At 44.3% G+C, this 24808-nt stretch overlaps 2 protein-coding genes across 4 annotated transcripts; both read left to right on the top strand.

The window, feature by feature from the left end:
• Window positions 1-911: 911 nt before the first annotated feature.
• LOC122775229 (gamma-enolase-like) lies at window positions 912-6022 on the top strand. 2 transcript variants are annotated; one of them, XM_044035045.1, is made up of 14 exons: window positions 970-1036; window positions 1193-1250; window positions 1556-1641; window positions 1820-1915; window positions 2053-2111; window positions 2192-2261; window positions 2381-2514; window positions 2866-3088; window positions 3213-3410; window positions 3886-3962; window positions 4324-4448; window positions 4552-4660; window positions 5349-5407; window positions 5613-6022. In XM_044035045.1, the coding sequence occupies exons 3-14, from the start codon at window positions 1557-1559 to the stop codon at window positions 5680-5682; spliced, it is 1305 nt and encodes a 434-aa protein (XP_043890980.1). In that variant the 5' UTR covers window positions 970-1036; window positions 1193-1250; window position 1556; the 3' UTR covers window positions 5683-6022. The 2 variants fall into 2 exon arrangements, with proteins under 2 accessions (XP_043890979.1, XP_043890980.1); XM_044035044.1 differs by lacking the exon at window positions 1193-1250 and having other exon boundaries at window positions 912-1036.
• A 2061-nt stretch (window positions 6023-8083) lies between these two features.
• On the top strand, window positions 8084-20952 carry atn1 (atrophin 1). Of its 2 annotated transcripts, XM_044034223.1 has the most exons (11): window positions 8084-8390; window positions 11146-11283; window positions 11992-12093; window positions 12529-12648; window positions 12822-15631; window positions 15767-15983; window positions 16135-17548; window positions 17641-17847; window positions 18434-18601; window positions 18759-18939; window positions 20140-20952. In XM_044034223.1, exons 2-11 carry the CDS (start codon window positions 11257-11259, stop codon window positions 20171-20173), a joined length of 5280 nt encoding a protein of 1759 aa, XP_043890158.1. In that variant the 5' UTR covers window positions 8084-8390; window positions 11146-11256; the 3' UTR covers window positions 20174-20952. The 2 variants fall into 2 exon arrangements, 1 of the variants encoding a protein (XP_043890158.1); XR_006361018.1 differs by lacking the exon at window positions 20140-20952 and having other exon boundaries at window positions 16135-17847; window positions 18434-18630; window positions 18759-18826.
• The last annotated feature ends 3856 nt before the right edge of the window (window positions 20953-24808 follow it).

Here is a 24808-nt window from a genome sequence, read left to right as displayed (position 1 = left end):
CTTGTCTGACATCAACAGCCATGTCACAGTCACCTAAAGCAACTTTCTTCCTCATTCTCAAGTCATTTTGACCATGTCAAGTATGCATGGCTGCCGTGTGATTGGCTGATTACATATTTGATATTAACACGCATTTCAATAGATGCACTTAATAAAATGGCTAGTGAGTGCATGTTTTTCCAGCAGACAAAGTCAGCCATGCATTTACCTCCAACTGTATGTGCACGTGTTCTGTCTCTCTTGCTTGTGCCTCCATTTTTCTAGGTCATGTGACATCCAGATGGCGCAGCCAATGAAAAAAAGTCTTTTTTTCACAAATCTCTCTCACAGTGGGCCCACTGCCAGCCTCCTCCTGTGCTCACTGTATCTTTACTTACACCCTTGACTATTTTTAAATCCTCCTCCTCCCCTCCTCCCTCCAGCGTGTACTGCTCCTCACACCTGTCTACCTGTCTCCTTGTCTGCTTTAATCCTCATTACAAGAGCTCTGAAGTGCCTCGTCAAAGCAGCTCGTTTGTGCGCTTGCCTCTGCTGAGATGTGTCCTCCTCAGTGTTTGTGATATCATCTGCCTGTCATCCACATCTGAGGCTTACAGATGTTCCTTTTCATTTCAGCAACAGAAACCCTCCGGTTTACAGCAGCACAATGACACTGTCTGGATTTGTGAGCAACTTCGTGTCAGGCAATGTGCTGGGACCGTATCTGTTACTGAAGCTACTGTGCTAATGAGCAAATACGAGCTGGTATGAAATCAGGACAACCATGTTGAGTTTTTCAGTTGAAAAGGTTGTAGTGCAGAAACACAGTACATGTTGCTCAGCATATTTTTATTTGTCCTATAGATGTGACTTGCCTTTCTGCTTCACTCCCCTCCCCTCTTTACATCTTCCAATGACTCACACACTCCCCCTCCCCCTGGCGTGTCATGTGTTTTCACCCCCTTTCTCCTCCCTCTTCACCACCACCTCCTCTTCCATCTACCTCTCTCCACCATAATTCTCTTGCTTTCTCCACCAGGCTTCAAACACGCTGCAGGTAACATTTAAAAAGATTGATTCATTTCTCTATCCCCTCCATCACTCCAAGCCTCCTTCTCCTCCTCCTTCCTCCTCATCTCCCTCTGCATTTGTCTTCTTTCTACACCGTCTCATCTCTTCACTGGTCCATATTCCCTGCCACTGACTGAAACAGCACTGGCATTGAGCTGGCTTGTAGTCCGGAACAGGTTGGACAGTAGATAAATAAATAGGTATGCGTTATTGGCTTTTGATTTATGTTTCCTTCTCTCTGTCTGAGTCTATGTGTGTATGTGAGTGACATCATGTTCCTGGAAGCATCTTTTCCACAGCTTTCCATCCCTACGGCTGCGTCACTAGCATCACTGTGTGGAAGAGAAGTCTTCATTTTCAGATGAATGTGTGTGTGTGTGTGTGTGTGTTTTTTGCCCAAGCTCATGCCTCTCTAATTACATGAGAATAGTTGTATGTGTGAGCAGTGAACTGTCGTGTAGAACTAATGGTTAAATAATATGTGCCCATTTATTTTCATTTGCAGGATGTCTATTGTAAGCATTGTTGCCAGGGAGATCCTGGACTCCAGAGGAAACCCCACTGTGGAAGTAGATCTTCATACAGACAAAGGTTATATAAAAAAAAGAAATCCCAATTTTGCTCTCTTGTCTGAAAACTTGACAATAAATACTGGCTAAAGGCAAGTCCAAACACACGTCTGTCTTCCTCTTTTTCATCCTCAATCGTTCACCCCACACCCCTGGATACCTGTCCCTCGCCCTCCACCTGCCCATCGTCTGTCTTCCAGGTCTGTTCAGGGCTGCTGTGCCCAGCGGTGCATCCACTGGCATCTATGAGGCTCTGGAGCTCCGAGATGGAGACAAGACTCGCTACAAGGGCAAAGGTGAACACTTGAGACAAGACCCCTCCTCTCTCCTCTCTGTCTTTCCTCTACCATTCCTGTCATGTTTTCATTTACTCTCTGTCTTTTGAAAGTGAACTGACTGACTTCACACGTCTCCTTCTGTCCTGCTGTTGCAGGTGTAACTAAAGCTGTTGGTCACATTAATGACTCCCTTGGACCTGCCCTTGTCCAGTCGGTGAGCAGGGATGCACAATCTAGAGGAGAGTGTTGGGGAAGATGATTGAGATGATTTAAACGTGGCTGCTTCTGTTTCAGGGAGTGAGTGTGCTGGAGCAGGAGAAGCTGGACAACATCATGATTGAAATGGACGGCACTGACAACAAATGTAAGCCTCGGTCACGTCTCATGTGCAGGAACAGCGTGTATGTATGACAACATGTGTGTCTGCTCCACTGATTACTGAGTGCATGCATGCGCTGTGTGACTCATCTCTGTTTCCTTCAGCTAAGTTTGGGGCCAATGCTATTCTGGGAGTATCACTGGCCATATGCAAAGCTGGTGCAGCAGAGAAAGGTGTCCCCCTCTACCGTCACATTGCTGATCTTGCAGGAAATGGAGAGCTTGTCCTACCAGTTCCTGTGAGTCATTTAAAAAAAAGTATTGTTAATAACAGTTGTCATAACAAGCTTTTTTAAGTTTTATTTTTTCTATATTGTATCTTAAAATAAATCCACACAGCTGACATGATTACCGCAGAGTGGCAGACGTTTAGCCCTCACACATGTTCTGGTCCTATGATGGCTGTGGATCTTGTGTTTAGTGAGGCATTTATGTAATATTAACGGTTCCTATTTCCAATATCTGTGATTTTTGACCAGTATCAGTCTGATATCTAAGTCAAAGAAACTACAGTGTATCGTATCAGCTCATCCCATCCCCATCCCCAATTGCCATTTAACATTTCCATCCCTGTATGGCCCCAAATGTAGGCATTTAATGTGATCAACGGGGGCTCCCATGCGGGTAACAGACTGGCTATGCAGGAGTTCATGGTGCTTCCTGTTGGGGCCGAGTCCTTCCGTGATGCTTTGCGTGTGGGGGCTGAGCTGTACCAGACTCTGAGAGGTGTCATCAAGGAGAAGTATGGTCAGGATGCTACAAATGTGGGAGATGAGGGAGGGTTTGCACCAAATATACAGGAGAACAGCGAAGGTAAGCACAACCACTGCTTAAAAACAATGGTGATTTGGAGAGGTGATTTTTATGTATATATATATATATATATATATATACATATACATATATATATATATATATTCCTGTGTCTCTGCTGCAGCCCTAGAGCTGATAAAGACAGCCATAGAGAAAGCAGGCTTCACAGACAAAGTGGTGATCGGGATGGACGTCGCTGCTTCAGAGTTTTTCATCGAGGGCAAGTACGACCTGGACTTCAAGTCTCCACCCAACGCTGCCCGTAACATCAGTGGTGAGGAGCTGGCCAGCATCTACCAGGGCTTCATTAACAACTATCCAGGTGTGTGCTCTTATGTGTGATTTAACTCCTATTCCGTTCAGACTATAACAACAATGGAATGCAGATCACTGATCATTAAGGTTCATAATAGCTGATGTCACTGACTATTTTTCATGCTTTGTTTTCTTTGTTTCATTTTACGTATTTCTTTAACCATCTAGTAGATAGAGGTAGAGACATGGAGAATGAGGAATCTCCACACACAGCCTCGTCTCTGCTCCTGACACATGGCTATGTTAAGAGGTTTTAATTATGCCCTGCAGTGCACAGAAACAGGGACCTACACTTATGTGGCTGTTTACCCTGTCAGTATTGTCTTTCCTGTTGAAATGTGCAAGTCCGTGTGCATCTGTGTGACATCACTCCCATCAGTGCCATGTCACTGGTCATTTTGGCTCGTAGCTTGGTGACAACTGGGGTTCATAAGTTCACATGTGGGCAGACAAATGACATGAATGCTGTCCCTTTCTTTCAGTTGTGTCAATTGAAGATCCTTTTGACCAGGATGATTGGCCTGCGTGGTCACAGTTTACAGCCTCCGTGGGCATCCAGGTAAATTTAATTGAATTTAATTCAATTCAAAAAACTTTATTTTTCCTCAGAGTGCAATACAACGGCTCATAGAGCAGTCATAAAAACATGTGAGAAACAGAAAAGAAAAACAGGAAAAAGACAAAGAATAGCAGCACACTGTGCAAACAAGAGGAGACACAGAGCAAACCGAGGCAAGAGTAAGATAATGAAGACAATCTAAAAATTCACTCGAGGTAAGAAACTAAATAAATGAATACAGGTAAGCAACTATATAGTTAAAAGAGGTTAAAGCTGCTTAATGTCCACACTCCTGAGCTCCATGTGTAAAATCGTTAGTGTTCCTCATCTGCTTCTATAACTGCATGGTGTTCATTTGCAGGTGGTTGGAGATGATCTGACCGTGACTAACCCACGCAGGATACAACGAGCCGTGGAGGACAAGGCCTGCAACTGCCTGCTGCTTAAAGTCAACCAGATTGGCTCTGTCACAGAGGCCATCAAGGCGTGAGTTGATTTTGTGATGTTTGATGCAGAAATGTGACCCCATGTATGCATGTCGCATTATATTTAACACTGTGTTCACTGCGTCTGCCTCCTCGCGTGTCAGGTGCAAGCTGGCCCAGGAGAACGGCTGGGGAGTGATGGTGAGCCATCGCTCTGGAGAAACAGAGGACACTTTTATAGCTGACCTGGTGGTCGGTCTCTGCACTGGACAGGTAACACACACTCACAACTTTAGTCTTACAACTTTAGTCTTACGTTATGGCACCTTAACATAAAGTGTCTTGGGGGACTGTACATAAATGGGATTATGAAATTAAACTAGAAAAATCACTCAGGGAGCCCAAACCTGTGCAAAGACACATCCAAAATCTAGTCTGGTATTTTGAAATGTGCTGCTCACAATCAGACACAGGTAAAAATAATTTAAGAAACAATGCAGCAACAATGCAAAAGTAGCTTGTAAGGAAACAAGTCTGTTGTAGCTCAAGTAATGCAATATAATAATCACACGTATAAGGCAAACTATGTCAAATAAATTATTATTTAAACAATTCAAGCAGAGATCAGCTAATATCTTGCAGTAGTTATGGTATTGATCGTTTTGAAACACAACTTGGGGACCATTCCTCATGTTGTGTGTCAAGATTTCAACTAAATTGAATACAAATTATTTATACAAAACATTATTTAGATTTAAAATAAAGGAGCTATAAAAAGATAATGTGATTATGAAAATAAATATTTCCGTAAGTTCTTCTTTATTCCTGTCAGTTGATCTGGTAATACTAAATATCAGTAATAATGCAGCTGTATATGTCAGCCATATATATATAGATATACATCTATATAAATATCTATATATATACAGTATATATTCTATACATTTTTAACCCCTTGCAGATCAAAACTGGAGCACCCTGTCGGTCTGAACGTCTGGCCAAATACAACCAGCTCATGAGGTGGGGAGCATATACATTTTATTGTGAATGTGTATGTGAGCATACTGTATACAGAAAAACTGTTGTATCACTGACAGCTTATTATGCAACTTGTAATCGAACTGCATTTCTCTGATTTCCCCTCGTTCTCTGATCTGCTGTTGTCACATTTATCGCATCTATCCATCCGCCTCCTTCACGTTTCTCTCCCTCCTCTTCCTCTCAGGATCGAGGAGGAGCTGGGTGACCAGGCTCGCTTTGCTGGACACAACTTCCGCAACCCCAGTGCCCTTTGAGTGCCAGTGCAAGTGAAACCAGTCTGTTATATTTTCCCGAGAGTAATGTGATAATGACAGTGTAAGCAAAGTTATGCACTAAGACACACATTCAAGACTAATTAATTTTCACTGTAGCATTGTAGTTGCAATACACTGACCTGAACACAGACACGTACATGGTTGGTTGTCTTCACGACTCACTGCAGAACAGGTCTGATCTTTGTGCTGTCGTCTCCTCTTCTTTGTGTTGTTGTATCTGACGTGACTATCGAGCAGCTTGTTTCAAAATTGTGTCTGTTACTTTGTCCACAGTTGAGCTTAAAACACGTTGATGGATAAATGTGAACTCAAAACCAAAGCTGTCTGAATTTGATTTGAGGTGAAACTGTCATGTATTTATTCTGCTGTATTCTCTTGTGAGTATGTCATATTAGCAGGTTCAATCATATTCTCCTACAGGATTTTTCAGTCGGACATTTAATGTGCATGACTATTCAGGACTTGCAAAATAATTCTAAACGAATGTGGCACAGATCCTGCAGGAACTGAGGAGGACTGCAGGTACCGCTTTGAACTTTTTCAAAGTAGGCTACCACATTAATTCAGAAGGAGTTCATCCTGCACTTTTCTAACAGTTTAAACATGTGGTCAGCCAAAGAATCTAACTTTAATCATGTATGACCACTACATACAGTATATGTATCATGGCATACAGTGATGTTTGTGTCTATTAAGTTTAATAATTAACACAGTATATCACATAAGGTGCATCTGTTATATTGACAAGGAGCAGTCTGGTGAATCTAAAATAATGCTCACCTATGATGTGCTATAATCATGAGTATTTTCTGTCATTGTAAACGGGTGCACTACTATTACTATTACTATAATTAATTTCCTCATTATTATCAGCATCTTTGTTATTATTCAGTTATCTATATATTATTATATAGAGTTGTGGTGTGGTGCAAAGAAACAGTACAATTAAGTATACAGAGATTAACAAACAACAAGAAATGTACGAATAATAAATATTCCAAATGTCCCCACACCAAAAACATGAGGCTACATGCAGTGGGCTGTAAAAACAGGGTGTTGCCCACAAAATAGATGGAAAATAGGAAAATATTGTTGTTTAAATAAGACAATAAAACTCGTCTTTCATCGACAAAAGGTTTAAATAGAAGTGGAAATTACAGGGTAAATTAAGAAAACTGTAGTACAGAATTAAATAAACAAAAATAAAATGATGAAATTAGTATAGTGAAAACATTTTAGGAACCATGGACGTTTAAAAACATGGTAAAGCGGTTTATTTTTAATCTCCTGCATGATCACTTCCGCTCGCGAGCCCCGAACTCACTTACACCTGTGCCTGACAACGACCCAGCGGTGCGAGGCCCCTCATCAATTCTCAGCTGCACGCGCTCATCGGTTACACGAGGCATGCAGCAGAGGGAGCGCGAGCGCGACCACGGAGGACGGACTCAGTGCCCCGGCTCTGCTGCTTCTGGTGACGATGACGACGATGATGATGATGGCAGAAGAAGGCAGGGCCTGCGCAGGCGCGTCAGGCGCAGTCTGCTGCCGGGTTGCCATGGTTACCGCACAATAGGAGACGGGACAGGGGGCTACGTGAAGGAGAGAGAGAGAGGTGGAGGTCTGCAGAGCCGCTTGACTGGACACACCGCCGCAAGCTTTGTACAGACAGTCAGCTGCAAAACATGGTTTTATGGTCCATTTGTTCATTTTTAAAACGCATCTGTGACGTCACTGTTATTAAAACTGCTGGTATAATTACAACTGTGTGTGTGTGTGTGTGTTTTCCTCCCTCTTTAATTTCACCTCTGTCTCGTGTTTGAAAACAAAGACATTTGTTCGTGTTCAGGTTTTCTTCGCGCGAGAGAGAAAAAAACCCAAACATGTGGTTCATGTAGTTTAATGTGAAGCAGCAGCGAGAGACTCATTCTTCTTACTGTAAAGGTGACTGGAGAGAGGGGGAGAGAGAGAGAGAGAGAGAGAGACCCTCCCTCCCTCCTTCCTTCCCTCTCCAGAGTTTGGCCCTCTCCCTGCGCCTCTCTTCCTCCTTCTCACTGCCTCACTACTCCCTCCTTCCTCCTCCTCCTCCTCTTCCTCCCCCCTCTCTCTCCTTATGCAAATCACGCCCTCTCCTCTTTTCCCTTTCTCTCACCCGACGTGCATCCCTCTCTGTGGCTCTCCCTCCTCTACCGAAAATTAACTGTAGGACCTGGCAGAGAGGGGTGTTTATGTATTTTTTAAAGTCGTCTTAGAGGAGGAGGAGGGGGAGTATAGTCAGGGTGGGAGAGGGGAGGGGGCTGAAAAAAGAAAAAAAAAAGGGGGGGTGAAAGGGGGTGGGGAAGAGCCGAGGGTACGCATCAATTTGGGTACGCATCAATTTGGGGTGGGGAAGAGACGAGGGTACGCATCAATTTGTACAGTCTTCAGTTGGCACCCCTGTTTTTCCCTGCAACGAGTGGAAAGACATTTCTTTTCCTTCTTCCCCTGCGTTATTGTTATGAGCGGATCCCGCTGCAACATGAGGCAGCAGCGGCGGCAGCAGCAGCAGCAGCAGGCTGTGTTGTTGACAGACGCCCGGGCTGCGAGGTGTGCGTGTCAGCGTGCAGCAGCATAAAGCCACACAACAGAGGGAGAGAAAGGAGAAGAGGGAGAGAGGGAGTGGGAGCACGCATCGCTGGATAATATAGGTAAGGAGAAAATGGATGCTGTGCATGTGGCTACGTACTGGCCACGTTTGTGTTTTCTCTCCCTCCTGGTGTGTTTTTCTTCTTCCTCCACCCCACACCTCTTCTCTTTGTGCCTTCATTATCATCACACTCCTGCGTTATGGCAGCAAGGGGAAGAAAAAAAAAAGCGTCCCGGTGAATGAGTGTGAACAGAGTGAGAGTGCACGACGCGCAGCCACATTCCTGCGAGGAGGAGGAGAGAGAGGGAGAGAGAAAAGGAGAGCCGGTGCGAAATGCTATGATTCGCCATTCCATGTCATCTTTTCTTTTAAGATGTGCACAGGCATCCATTCTGTGTGTGTGTGTGTGTGTGTGTGTGTGTGTAACCGCTGCTGCTGCTGAACACGACTCCCATTGTAGGTGGACTCAGTGTGTTGGACTTGGACAAGGCTGTGGAGCTGCTCTCCACTGCGTGTCCATCAATAACATTTCGCAGGAAGAGAGAAGAAAAGAGTGGTTGCAGGGGTGATGTAAGCAGAGCAACTGCTGCTGCTGCTGCTGCTGATTTGCATCACATGCAGTGTAATTTGTTGTTAATGCATGTGCGTGTGCTCGTGCCAGTGTGTGTTTGGCACAGCCATGCAGAGGGACCTGTGATGTCAATGCAGGTGCGATTAGGTGTCCGAGCTATCTGACCAAAGACTGGACCACAGACTGGGCCGCTGGCTGCCACCACCTGTAACTGAGATTCCTACTGGGCACTGATTGTTTTCTCCTCCTGTGTAATAACTTTTAGTCATGTCTATGTTAATGAGCATTGCTGTTCATGCACTGCATTGCCAAAAAAATCAAAACACAGGCTTATAGGTGCCAACTTTCATTATAATGCTCATGAACATGTGTTCACAGTATTTTATTCTGAATTTGTCACTGCACCATGCACTAATAATTAATGCCAGCCATGTGGAGCATCTACAGTATTTACAGGAGCCAAATCACACACACATATTTACAGGTTACATACCTGTGTGTGTATGTACATTAGCAATGCAACCAAATATTTTTTTCACATACTTCTACTGTTCTCTATTTTTATCCTCATTTATTATACACAAGCTATTGTTTTCATCATAGTGGAACATGGAGGAATGGTTTAGACATTTGCTCACAGAGAGGTCCACCTATGTTTTCAGGCACACCCAAGTGGATCGAGGATGTCGGTGTTGTATGTTTCCCTAATGGCTGGCTGGATAAATAAGCATAACCAGGTCATGTGGGTTAACCACAAGTGTCTGTGGCTTTGGGCTGCTGGGGGTGAAGGTGGAAAGGAGGAGGAGGAGGGGGTGTGGCCCCATGATTGGAAGATGTTATCTGGGGTTCTCTGTCTCCTGCAGTCTGATATCCAAAATGCAGTCAACCAAATCCACACCTTCTCTGTGCTGCATGTGTTGTGTGTGTGAGTGTTGGAGCTCGCAGTCATACTACACCCCTCCACGGTGCACACTGCTCAGTTTGAACTGTTGGGCCATATGAGTTTTGGCTGCTGTGGTGGAAACAGAAGGAAGAGAGGAGACTGTTTTCATTGAAATGAAATGCAGTTGTGCCGACACAGTGTGAAGCATGCTGGGAATTTATATGTTGCATCTGAGGTGGTGTTGTTGAAAACTCGGATACATCAGTTTCATCATGTCACACATACACATGTTCTGATGCTGATAACACTCCCTGTACTCACACTGGCCCCAAACATACATGTCACAGTAATACTTGACTGTGGGCTGGAGGTGACTATGATAGGTCAGCAGAGCATTATCTGTAATGGTGAACTACATGGTCACACAGTTGGTGGTAATGGTTTGCAGCAAAAAGACCTGGGTTCACGACCCGAAAACAAGGGGTCTTTCCGCCTGTTTTTTTTGTGTGTGCGTTGGTTTTCTCCGTGTTCTCTGGTTTCCCCCCACAGTCCAAAAATATGCAGCTTTGGGGATTAGGTAAATTGGACACTCTAAATTGACCGTCGGTGTGAGTGTGAGAGTGGATGGTTGTTTGTCTCTATGTGGCCCTGTGATGGACTGGCGACCTGTGCCCACAACCCTTGTGTGGAGGATAAAGCTGTAGATGAGTGAGTGGGTTAACTACATAGCAAGAGCTGCTAATGTTCCAAAAGTGATAGCCGCCATTATTTGGTGTACTTTGTCCGGCATACACTGTAGGTAGAACAGTAGAACAACCTCGTCGATGGGAAGAGGTCGGTTTGAGCCGCGTGGTGTTTGAGCTAAATTAGATTTGATTGAATAGAGCCAGTGCTAGAAGATGTATGTAATTTCATTGGCTGACGTCTCACAAACAAAGAATGAGAGGCGTTTCAGATGATACCTGACACCTATCATAATATGTGTGAGTCCAGCGTAAGTCCACATAGGTCACAGGATTACTGCATCCCTCACTCATATTCTTGTCACATGACATTGGTGGCAATGGTGGTCTTTCTTCACAGCCTGTGCTTAATGATCCATGTACATGACATTAATGTTTTATTGATTGCATCATATTTTATGTTATTGTCTAACCATTAAATCAGTGATTTTGACCAGTATTGAACAGATACTGATTCTGAATATTGCTTTTGGCCAGTCCCAACAGATAAAAAAAACATCATAGCATTACTGCAAACATTACATCAGCTAATGGTTTCTGGAAATCATTGCAGGTCTGTCAAAATGATTTCCATGCAGATAAACCACGAATAAAATATTTGCTTATGTTTCTTTTACAGGTTTTGGTAGCTCTCGTGGTGTTAACAAACAATCCAGTCATTAAGCAACAGGAACCAGTTCAGTCCCTGCAATGGCTTGTGTTGTAAAATGGATGTTATAAAGAAGAAAATATGAAAACAAGGACACACAAAGAATCGGTATGCACAAGGTCTACTTTTTTTCTTTCTTTCTTTTTTTTTGTAGGCCAGTGATGTCAGGGATTTAGTACCTGCCTAATTTGTTTGTGTGTGTAGTACATGAGGGAGTATGACTACATCATAATTAGTTCAATGTGTGATAACAACAAGGGTGACTAAGGAGTAACTTGTTTACTTGGCCGTGAGATGTAGTACTGTGTTTAAAAAAAAGGAACATGTTTATGTAGTATTGTGGTTTTAAAAAATGTATAATCCATGATTATGTAGTACTAGGTGTGGTTAAAAAAAACCCATTCATTTTAAACATTAAATCATTAAACTTTTGTGGATTAGCATAAAAAATCAATTGACATTTCAGTCCACTAGATGGTGCCAGTCCACAAGTGCTCACTCTCACTAGCGCTACTGTGTGAGCATATCGCAATATATGATTTCGCAAATGGTATATTAAAATATTGTGATAATATTGTATCATGGTCTCTCGACCTCGAGCAATGTAGTACTGTGGTTTTAAAACTGCTTTTGACTCTTTGTCTTTCCTTCTCTTGCCTTATTTTTATGTTCACCCTTCTCTCTTGTCTTTTTCATTCTTATTTTATTGTTGCCTTTGATTTATGCAAACCTTCTTTTGTCATATATCTATGCCTTCTTTACTCAACACCTCTCGCTTACATTTTTTCCTCTTTCACTGGACTCTGGGCTTTGCAGATGCCCATGCGCAGTGGGCGGCGACGGGGGGCAAGTGAGGAGAGAAGGGGTAGACGCCCGCACCCCAGTCCCACTCGCCCTGAACGCAATGATCGTCAGACGGTTAGAGCCTAACTCTTTTGTCTCTTATTCTCTGTCGTTTTCAACTTAAGTGTATGTGTGTGCATGCGAGTATGAGGGTCATTACCAATAAAGAACTGTCTTTGTGTATTGAATTTTGTGCGTGCTGTCAGAGTATGAGTCATCATGATTGCTACACACCTTTGCAGTGTCAGTATTGTTCGGTAGTGTGGTTTATAGCTTACTTCTTTCAAATCTTTAATGTTTCATGTTTGACACTGGTGCTTTACATGTGTATGTTTGTGTATGTGTGTGTGTTTGTGTGTGTGTGTGTGTGTGTGTGTGTGTGTGTGTGTGTGTGTGTGTATGCATGCATGCATGTGAGTGTGAAAGTGTGGCTTTGTTCTAAAAACAGACATAGACCTATTAGCTATTCAAAAGCATCACCACTGAATCTTAAGTCTTGTGTTGTTTTAGCAAAGAGGTGCTGTTGAGGAATTGGCTGGAAATCGCTTCAGTCGCAGATCACAAGGGCATGATTCATCAGAGAGTGAGGGGGAGGAACTTGTGTCTCCTCCAAAGAGGCAGAAAGTTCAGGTTTGTCTTACATTTCATCAACCTTTTACGTAAATTCCAGCTGTAAAGCTTTGATTCAGCTATATCACTCAGAAGATATGTATTTTTGCTTCTGCACACACACACACACACACACACACACACACAAAACTATCCTCTGAAAAAATGTCAAATTTTGCCATCTTTCTTGTTAGGATTCAGTCTCTACTCCCTCAAACCCTCCAGCGTCAGCACACTCGACTGACAACTCGGCTCCTTCTACTGTCCCGCCTCCAACCTCGGTTGCCAGCCAGTCCCGTGAGAGTGACAATGAAGATGGCCAATCCCAGGGCAGCAGGAGTTCAGTAGTAGGGAGCCTGGCAAACAGCAGCAGCAGTCTGAGCAGTGGGAGGGATATAGACCAAGACAATCGTTCCTCGTCCCCAAGTCTCTCTGCTTCCCCTCTCGGTAGCCTTGACTCTGATTCCGACGGCCCAGACTCACCAAAGCAAGGAGAGAGAGAACGCGAGAAAGGCAAGGAAGGAGGTGCAGGGAAGGTGGGCGCAGAGGAGAGGAGAGCGCTACGAGAGGGGAGAGGGGAGGATTCCTGTGGTGATGGAGAAAAGAGAGATCTGGATGCAAGAATTGAAGACTGTCCCTCTCTTAAGTCCCCCTCTACTCCATGTTCTTCCTCTGGTCTCACTCCCTCCCTTCGTGGAGCAGGGGATTCATCAAATGACAGCAATAGTGGGAGAAAGTCCTATTTCTCCCTGGACTCCAAATTGATGTGTAAAGTTGAATATGGCGGAGCAGTGGGCGTCGATGGTGGTCTTAGTGGCAACCGACTGAATTCCAAAGCCAGCACACAGTGTGTGACCAAGACAAGTATCTCGGGAGGAGATTTCTCCCATAATAGCCCCAACATTCCACACTCCTTGCCCCCTCCTCTGCCACCTCCACCTGCTCTGAAGCCCTTAGAGCTTGGGGGACAAAACCTGTCTGCTGAGGTTAAGATAGAAAAATCAGACAAACTCTTGGACAAGGCTCAGTCCACTCCTCCTTCACTACTACCACAGACGGGCCCTCAGCCACAGTCCCAGCATCAGACCCAGACCTCCACCAACCCTCACCACTATAGTTCCACCGGCTGGCAGGGTGGCACAACAACTGGTTGCCAGGGGAACTGGGGCTACACCCGTTACCCTGGCAACCACCACCCACACCAACCACACCACCAGCCCCCAGTGCAGCAGCAGCAACTTCCCTCTGTTTACAATCCTCCATCCTCTCGCCACTCCTCCTCCCATCCCTCTTACCTCCCCCATCCTCATCCTCACCCTCACAGGGAGTACCTTCCCAGGTACACTGGAGGGGGAGGGGACAGAGAGAGGGGGACTGCAGGAGAGAGGGAGAGGGGAGTGAGGGGGGAGTGTGGGGGGAGGGAGATGAACAGGGAGTTCTCTGCTCCCATTGGCAACAACAGCAACAACAGCAGTGGGGGTAACAGTAATAGTGCTTGTGGTGGAGTGGGTGGGCCCAACAACATCCAAGGAAGAGAGTTTGGGGGTGTGTCAGTGGGTCAGACCCGGGAGTTCCAAAGTTCTGGGAGAGAAGGACCTAACTTAGGTCCTGAAAGAAGAGACTTTGGTCCAGCTTTCAGAGACAGGGAGAGAGAACGGGAAGGAGGAAGAGAGTTTCCTCTTCCTAACCAAAATCAGAATAGAGACTTTGGCCCCAATGGAGCTGGAGGGGGGCATCCCAGAGACAAAGATGGGGGTAGATGGGCTGAGTTTGGGAGTCAGACAAGAGAAGTTGTAGGCAGTAGTAACCCAAACAACAGCTCCATCTCTCAAGGAAATCCTCCAAGTTCAACTAGCGGGCTACCTGTCGCGCCCATGCTAAATCGAGACCCACCTGCCTCACCCCAAAACAACCCCAGCCACCCCTCTCATTCCTCTTTGCCTCTACATCCTCACCCACATCCCCAAAACTCATCCAACCGAGATTTCCCCTCTCCAATTGATCAGGCTCAAACCCCTTCTTCTGGACCTGAGCACTTTCACAGAGAGTACACTCCCACTGGAGGAAAAGAATTTTCCGCTGGAGCACCTGCTTCTGCTGGCACAAATAGAGAGTACCTTAGCTCCCCTGGGGTGACTCCAAACCTAGGGCGAGAGTATTCAGGGCCTGGTGGAACCCAACACCCACATACACCTCACCCCCACTACCAGTCTGGATCTAGAGATAGAGAAAGGGACTCAAACCTCCGAGAGTCTGCTTTGTACCAAAGTCGTGGAGGTCCAAACCAACCTCCTGCACTTTCTCCTTCCTCCTCTTCCAGCCATCATGTACACCCTCCAAATGCCCCTTATCCCCCACCACCGCCACCTCAGCCGACTCTAGTCCCACCTCAAACCTCTCATGCCCAGCCTCCCCCATCAGCTATGGCACCCAGTGTACGTCCCCAACACTACCAGTCCTCCAACCAGACTCCTCCAACATCTCATTCTCCCTTACCCAGCCCATCCACCAATCAGATGGGAGGCTTCTCATCTTTTCCTCCTGGCTCCTCCTCTGCGCCTAACATGCCAGTTGTGTCATCCAGCTGTTCACCTGGATGTCGCCCCTCCCCTTTCCATGGCACTTTGAACAGCCACCCTCCATTCAGTGGAACATACCACTCTAATGGCAACAGTGGCAATAACATGGCCAACAGCAATAGCAACATTGGTGTAGCGAGTAGCGGCAGTACCCAGTCACAGACACTCTCCCCTCAAAATGCATTAAAAGGACCTCCACCTCTTAGTAACTCTGCCAACAACAACAGTGTCTCGACCTCTGCCTCCAGTTCTTCACTCTCCGGTGGAGATGGACAGTCAGATTCAGTCCTGCCTTCCACACCTGTCATCAAGGAAGAACCAATTGAAGAGAGGGAAGAGAGTGAAAGCCCGCCACCAATGTTAAGAAGCCCATCTCCTGAACCCAAACCTGTCGACATTCCTATCCATGCCAGTCAGTCAGCACGGTAAAGTCAAACAGACATTATCATCATCATAATTGAAATAGGCAGAAGATAACTCACTAACTGTAATGATCATTATTATGATGGTGATACGACCCATGATGGTTGTAATAATGATGTACTACATGATGTTTGTAGGTTTCACAAGGTCCTTGACCGTGGAAGTGGGAACTCCTGTGCTCGCAGTGATGTCCTCTTTGTCCCGTTGGATGGCTCCAAACTGTGGAAGAAGAGGAACGAGATGATCGAAAGGGCCCGGAGGGAGGTCGAACAACGGGCTAGAGACCTCAGAGAAAAGGAGAGGGAAAGAGAAAGGGAACGTGAGCGTGAGAGGGAACTGGACAGGCATCTACAGGTGTGCACATTTGAGTGTTATAATTATGTCGCTTGTCATATTTCATGGATTTGATGTAAAATAATAGATCTCTTTAATGTGAGGGGAGTAAAACAGATCTGGGCAGATGTAATTTACTGTCCACTACTGTCCACTCCCATTATCTCTGCAGCAACAGAAGGATGTCAACGCCGCTGGAGGAGTTCGCCAGGGTTCCTCGCTCTTCTTTCCCTCCTCGTCCTCTATCATCTTAGACCCTTCCTCTTCCTCCTCAGGCAACCCTGTCTCCCACCCTCCTCCTCATCCCCAGCATCATCATTCACATCCACATCCACATGCTCACCTTTCTCCAGCGCACCATCTTCACCCCAGCCTTTCTCACTCAATCCCCCACTCTATCCTATTGCCTTCCATGGGTGGGGCTCCAGCTGTTGTTGGAGGTCCACAGGGAGCCCTTGGAATAGGCTTAGGAGGTCCATACCTGGGCCCCGACACGCCAGCACTGAGAACCCTGAGCGAGTACGCCCGCCCTCATGCTATGTCTCCTCTCGGAGCAGCAAGTCGAGCCCAGGCTCACCACCAACAAATTCATCATGGTCATCCCCATGTCCACCCATCATTCTTCCTTCCTCAGTTCCAAAATCATGCCTTAGGCCACCCACACCACCTCCCCACTGATGCAGCAACAGCTGCAGCCATCTTGGGCTTTTTGTATGGTGGCAGTCTTGAAGGTGGTCCAGGCATTGGTGGCCACCCAGGCATGGCAGGAGGTCCAATTCCTGGAGGGATTGGGGCTGCAGGATTAGGAGGAGTTGGTTTCCCTCATGCAGTAGCTGCGCATCGAGATCGAATGAAGCCAGGATTTGAATTTAAGAGTGATGAGCGGGTTTACCCACCAGTTACCATGGCTGATTCTGCAGCTCTTGCTCTTGCTCACTCACATTCACATGCACATGCCCATGCCCATGCCCATGCTCATGCTCATGCTCATGCTCATGCCCATGCGCATGCTCATGCCCATGCCCATGCTCATGCCCATGCTAATGCCAATGCCCATGCCCATGTGCATGCACATGCACATGCACACTCTCTGCTCCTTGGAGGAGGTTCAGGAGGCTCTAATGAGGTGTCACTCTATGGTACTCCACCTCCCCCAGCTCCCCCTGGCCCTCCACACCTGCAGAACCCATCCCTGGCCCCAGTAACGCGACCCCCCAACCCTCCAGCCCCCCAGTCTCTGTCCAATCCACCCCCTTCATCTCTCCTCCCACCATCACTCCCCTCTCACCCATCATCTGCACCGCCCACTGCCCCCACAGCCCCAGCAGCTCCTACCGCTCCTCCTACAGCTCCTCCTCCACCCGCTCCACCAACCTCCAATGCCGCCTCACTTCATCATCCAGTCCCTCATTCTTCTTTTCCCAGCTCCCTCTCCTCTCATCTGCCACCAGCGTCTGCTCCAGCCGATCCCCCCGAAGCCTACCCCACTCCCACCCGCTCACCTGCCTCTTATGAGCGAGATAGGAGCGGGGAAAGAGAGCGGGAGCGGGAAAGGGAGCGAGACAGAGCAGCTTTGCCACCCTTTGATAGAGACAGAGAGCGAGAAAGAGACAGAGACAGAGACAGAGACGAGAAAGAGACAGAGACAGAGACAGAGACAGAGAAAGAGACAGAGAAAGAGACAGAGACAGGGAGAGGGAGAGGGAGAGAGAAAGGGCAGGAAGTGGTGGAGGAGGAGCAGGAGGAGGAGGGGGAAGTGGAGGAGGCTCTGGTGGAGGAAGTGGAGGAGAAAATCTGGGACGTCTTCAGATGCTAAATGTGACACCTCATCATCACCAGCATTCACACATCCACTCACATCTTCACCTACACCAGCAAGACACAGGTACCCACTGCTACTAACAATGCTGTCATTGTCACTGTCAGGTACCTTGAGATCACACAGATGTTGTTACTCTGGGAACATTTTACACTTGAGTTGACACTTGGAAGACATTTGTTTACTTAAGACATAAAGGAGAAGACTAGTGATACTGTATGTACACTGCAGACTATAGATATTATCAGGCAATGTTCAGACTGCAGGAAAATCTTTATTTCTCAAGTCACATCATTTCATGCAGAATGTCCACACTGTTAATTTTAAGTGATCAAACTGGATTTGCGTAGCCACACATAATACCTAACATAATAAGATAATAAAAATTATAAAATCTTAATAGGCAAAAAAATGAATGAGGCCTAGAAATAATTCCATTGTAGTACCTTTTTTTTCTGTATGAAAACACATTTGTAGCATCCTTGGGTTAATGGCACTGACAATTCACATGAAAGTAGTTATGTTGAGTTATGCTAAATAATAAGCAATATTGTTTATTTGCCAAATGTATCATCTTTATTTTTAATACATGCTAGTGCTTTGACTCATATTAAATATCTCCTGTATTTCCTATTACATCATTGGCATCCAGCGGCGGGCGGGGTTCACCCCCTGATGGACCCGTTGACGTCGGGGTCTCCTTTGACACGCCTCCCATACCCAGGAGCCACACTCGGCACCCCCATCCTGGCTCACCCCCTCACTGACAGCGAGGTGCTTCGCCAACAGCTGTTCGGTGAGGAGAAGGCTCCTCGTCCATGTACTCGTTCATTTTTTTATCTCTAAAAAGTAAAAACTGCAGAAAGTTTATGAAGATACTTGTTTTTAAATACGATAATGATGACTGACCATGATGCTCTTTGTGCCCTCTTTTGTCCCTGGATATCCCCGCATGCTCCCTTTTTCTGGGGGGACAGGTGCTCCTTTCCGTGACTTGCCCCAGCCGTCCTCCCTCACTGGTCCCATGTCAGCAGCCCACCAGCTCCAGGCCATGCAGCAGGCCCAGAGTGCAGAGCTGCAGATCCAGAGACTGGCCCTGGAACAACAGTGGATCCATCACCACCACCACCACTCCCTCACCCAGGACGAGTATTACAGGTGAGAGGGCTGAGTGTGTCTGTAGTAACTGTTAAAGCAGTAAAGATTCATTATTTATTCATCTAAATAATGAATTTTCTTCCATTAACTGACCATTTCTTTGTCTGTAAAATACAGTAAAAAAGTGACATTTTGTAATTGTTTAGATGTTTGTCAGTCCAAAATCCATACAAATGGAAAAACATTGGAGAATCCATAATGCTAAATATTTGCAGTTTTATTTATTTATTCATTGACTAATTAATCCAGTATTCATTTCAACTGACTACTTGTTTTCTCAGCACAGTAAGAGTAAGCTTCATCAGTGATACAATTTGCTGAACTGTTTTCATCATTGAAAGAAAATTGAGAATTTTCTTTTAATTAAAAGCCTTTTGAACACAATCAAATCGGATCTAACAAACAGCAAAATGATCTTTACTTGACATGTGACGTCTTTGGTTTACAACAACCTTGACTCACAATTGACACTGGTGAAAACATTCACAGATGGTAATTTTTTTATGTGAAGGCTCAAGATTCTTCTGATTAATGTATTTCTAACTCGCCTTAATAGGTCATGAATGGAGGTTAGTAATGCTGACCTTCAACAGACAGTTGAGTTTGCCTGTTATTGCGGACAAATATTGCAGCTGCAGTTAGTTAGTCTTGTTGCTAAGGAGATTTTTTCCAAATACTATATTTAGTATAGTATACATACTAGGGAATGGGACAGTATATGATATTAACAATAAGTTGCCATAAGTTGATCATTGTGATTCTTAGTTATCGGTATAATCATAATGTTGTTGATATTTCACATGAGTGACCTGATAGTACTGTCAAGCTTACCAACATACAGTCCTAGTGATTTATTTTAAAGTGCCACAAGGGGGAGCCTGCATCTTTACTGTTATTTAAGGATATCACACCTTTTAATAATCTCATTTAAGAATTTCATAAGCTTTGAGAAAATGTGCAAAGCTATGGATGAATGTCCGTATTTATGCACATTTTCTCAAAGCCTATGAATACGAACCAAAGACTGTTAACGTTTGTACATGAAAACAAGTTAAAGCATATTCTTAACAAGGTGACTAGTAAAAGCCTAGTCAGATCATCTACAAAAATCCTATAATTGAATTAGCATTAGCTCTGACCTTAGCTGTGACCTCACATTGCCCTGTAACACTGTTTCTTCTTTGACCTTTCACCTTTCAGTCACCTGAAGAAAGAGAGTGACAAGACCCTGTGAGGGAGGGGCACAACAAGGAGCAGCATGGAGACAAACTGAGGGAACGCGCGTGTGTGGGTGTGCGCACGCGCGCGTGGGTGTGTGTGTGTGTGCGCAAAATGAAATGAATAAAGCAAAGCAAAAGCACTGGACTCAATAAAGGAATAAAGACTGGACCAAAGGACAGGGAACTCAACGCTCTAGAAAAAGAAGAAGAAGATTTGTGAAGGATTAACAAAAGAAGGACGAGCAGAGAGTTAGAAATGTGCACCTTCATGAAGATCCAGCCTCCAGTGCTTCCCTGCGTAATGTTCTCGAACTCCAGTTCTGTTTTGTATTGTGCTCCGTACAGTATATTAGATGGGGGGCAGCTATAGTGAAGTACAGTCTGTGTAAAATACTTTTGCCAGAAAGAATGTGTACATGAGTCTCTTTTATGTTATTGCATGTAGCTATAGGCGCTTATTCTGAACTGGTGGAACTTTTATGTTCTATTTTTAGTAATTACCGCCTCTTTTGTATTCGAGGTGTGTTCTATATGCATGAGACCAGCAATTTTAGTGTTATGTTTCGTTTATGATGAGTATTGTTATTATTATGATTAATGTTGTCTGTTTGTTGATAATGATATAATTATATATATACAGTACATATTATTTGTATTATTTTTTTACATTTTCATGGTATGGCAGGCAGTTTTTATTTTTAATTTTTTTCTTATTTTGAATTTACCTTGTGAAACAAGATGCAAATGAAGGGGAAAAAAAAAATCTGGAAATAAATTATAATCTTTTTTTCTAGTCTCGTGCATATTCGTGCGTGCACTAACTAACTAACCCCTCACCCCACTTACACACACACACACATATACATTCAGACTACTTCCCCTGTCTTTGTTTTATATAAGTCACTCATGAACAAAGCATATCAAATTCCCCACCACCCCCTGTCTATCCTTCTGACTCCCCTTCTTTCTCTCCATTGGTCTCTCCCTCCCTCTCATGGTGAGTGTAGCTAATGGGAGACACATGGGATGAGTGTGAGATATGGGAGATGAGTTGCTCCAGTGCACAGCAGCCACCCTGTAAAGTGAACATTCCTTACTGCACTGTAAAAATGAAAAAAATATATATAAAAAGAGAGAAATGAAAAGGAGACAGAGCAGAAAAGGAGGAGCAGTGACAGCGTGATTTACAGACACTGCTGAAGTTTTCCGGGTGATGTGTGTTCTCTCCGTGTCCAGCTGCAGGAATCTCCTTGAGACGGATACGGATCAGTGAAAACGACCCTCGTGTTGAAAGCCAGAGCCGCTGCTGAATCGCAGATTTGGAGACATGCAGATCTGGTTAAACACATTCTCTTTCAACCAGATTTTTGTCTTCTACAACGATGCACTTTGGGCTTTAATGTTTTCTCACAAGATTCTCCTTTTCTGTCTAAAACATGCACCTGTTTTCTTTAATGCAATAAAAACTCATACTGATGCAAAGTTGATTGATAGCTGTGTCTGTAGGAGGCATCGCAGACAGGATGGGAATATTGGATGTGAGGCTTTTCTACGGTATGTGAAATACAGACTATATAGTCCATGCTTGTGAGCTGCTATGTAGGTTGAGTGTCATTAAAAGTCACCTTGAGTAAGTATGTCAACATAATGTTAAGTATCATCCAGCAGGACACATCTGATTTTCCCCGCTGGTGACATCACATCTGGTGATATTCTTAGCACTTCATCAGTCCTTTCCCAGGGTGGATCAGGACATTCTGAAAGGTGGAGATGAAAGATGAAATACTTCATTATGTATGCGGCATTTGATATAGGCCTGGTGTTAATGTCGCTACAGTTCTGAGCGTGAAGTCACCTTTGTCGTCAAATAGGACAAATGTGAGTCATAATGTCGTCATATTTAACCTGCACTCTGGTGTTATATATATGATTGGTTTAGTGCATCAGATTGAAGAACCATGTCAGGTAACAGTTAAAGCATCAGTATGTAACTTCTGTCGCCAAAACACTGCAGCTTCTCTCTCCCCCACCCTCTCCCTCTGTCTCTCTCTCTCTCTCTCACACACACACACACACACACACACGTGCAGTCAGCTCAAGGTTCAAGGTTCACTTTATAGTCATTCAGGACCAGCAGAAATAAATAAACAATAAATACATAAACCCATTATAATAGAATAATAATAAATAAAAGCTAGTTAATAGTATGATGTTTGAAAAATATTAAGTGCATCAACAAATTTCCATCAGTGAACGTGTGGAACATGCAGAAAGTGCAGAGAACAGCTTAAGGCAAAGAGTTCACTGAGTTCATAGTCCTCACAGCCTCCTACTATATGTGTTGCATATCCATGTTACATGCAAATACAGGCAGTTATGGAGATTTTTGATTATCAGGTGAGACGATCTATGAGGCACCTCTGGAGTCAGTGATGAGTTAAGTTCAGACAATGCCATCATTGCAGATTCTGGCGAGCAGCATGCCAGGTCTGATACATAGAGTTGGTAAGCCTTGAGATAGTGTATCTGGTCCAGATACCTGGTGCCTTGGTATCTTTGGAGGGAACCATGAAAGGCGCCTAGTTTGTGTCTTATCCTAAGTTATGGCTGTTTAGGAGGCACTTGATTTGGATTGAGCCAGACTCTTCATTGTGATTATAATGTCTATAATGTACATTCTACATTTTTATATACAGTCTTAATGTTAATATCGTTATGTATTGTACTTTTTTTGGTAATGCATGTTTATTATTTATTATCTTTATCTTTACTGTCTTTGCTGCTGTAACTATGTAAATTTCCCCACTGTGGGACAAATAAAGGACTATCTCATTTGATCTTATCGTATCTCATGATTATGAAATCCACCTGAATGTGCAGGTTTATTTTTAGCAATAGAAAATTTTCTGAAACCTTTTGTGGGAACTTCCTGTCAGCTGTCAGACTTTACGAGCGCTGTGTGCTTCTTCCACCTGGTCTGCTCAGTCTACAGCCTCAAAATGTGTCACTGTGTGAGCAGCACGGAAACAAAAACACTGCTGTACTGAGAGAGAGAGTCATACAGAAAGTCTTGTGGGGCTCATTTGATGATGGTTCAACTCATTTGATTGAATGAAGCGGACATTTGTTTATATTTAAAAGTGAATCACTATGGCTTTAAAAGTATTTTTAGAGTAATTTTTAACGACATCTCTGCGGTTTAAGAATTGATCTGCCTGGTCTTTGAGAAAAAGGCCCCAACTCTGAAAGCAACATGACTTAAAATGGAACAAAGAAAAGTGAGCCCGTATTTTTGGTCTCACATGTGAAACCAATTTGAGTAAACACACAGGGTCACACAGGGATAAACACCATTCTTTTCTAATATGTTTATTAAAATCACACCATCATTACTAAGGGCCAGTGTGTATCTACATTATAAAGGGTTAAATAAAGTAAAATGGAAGGTGTCATTGAGGAATTCCTTCACATTAACACTTTAAATCTAATCCAATTTTATTTATTAAGCACTTTTAAGTGATGCACAGTAATATTTAAATCCATAAAATGTAGTATAACAAAGGAGTCAAAAGCAAAGTAATGTATGTGGTGCCAATGGAGTGAAGCCAGAATGGGGAAAATGTGTTCACAGTTAGCAGCATTTAGGACTAACTACAAGTGTAAAAGGGAGGCCCTCCCTATTGCAAAAATATGCTCCTTCCTTTGCCTCTGACAGTTTTAATACATTTTTCTGTGTCACTACATTGATGCATCTGTTCATTGGCCAGCTTTCTCTTCCCGATGGAGCTATACAGTAACTAGTACCAGCACTAACTTTTTGCACCTGGCCATTGTCTCTGTGTCTGCTGCTCTGCTTCTCGTCCATTTTTTTGTCTTGCTGCCACATGAGCTGCTACACATCATGCAAGCTTACAGTGTTTATATACAGAATGATTTTCAAATACAATAGTATTTAGTAATATTGTTATGTTGAAACCCGGATACGCAACCTAGTCAGTGAAACTGCTTTACCACATCCTCCAACATGTCATTCAGCTGCCGGAGTATCATTCAAGTCTGCCGTAGCAGCAGCAAAGGACAAACTGCTGAGTGACACAAGTGCAGGTTTTCACCTTATTCGTCTCTGTCTCACCCAGACAATCAATCTTCTCTGACCTCTTGGCTCAGAAGGTCCCAGAGGATCATCTTGAGACACTGCTGAGCATCTTTAAGTGGTTGTAGACAACACACGGGTGACCCAAGCAGAAGCCACACTGTGGCTTTTTGCCTTCAGCGACACACCAGGGTCAATGCAGCTTGCCATCAGTGAGTGAGATTCAGCAATTTACTGTGACCCCCAATTATGTCACATTCCATTACATTACCTGGTATCTCAATATTAAATAGTCTATTATGTCATAAACAAAATGAAAACACTCTGTTCCAATAGTGGCACTAGGTGTGTTTCCTCTTTTGTGTGTCTATATTCTATAAGTGCTTAGTTGCACATGTGTGGGTACCTGCAGACCTCACATAACATCAGGCAAGTTTCCATGGTTACCGTCTTCTTTGCTTTCTCTTTTGACCGAATCAAGAGGTGCCACCAACTGGACTGGACAGCGACAAGGAGCATGCACAGTTTTCACATGAAATCTGTGCAGATTCAAACT

This window comes from Solea senegalensis, linkage group LG9 (assembly GCF_019176455.1).
Source record: "Solea senegalensis isolate Sse05_10M linkage group LG9, IFAPA_SoseM_1, whole genome shotgun sequence".
NCBI lineage: Eukaryota > Metazoa > Chordata > Actinopteri > Pleuronectiformes > Soleidae > Solea > Solea senegalensis.
Note: the sequence above shows the minus strand (reverse complement) of the source record. Positions and strands in the feature narration are given on the sequence as shown.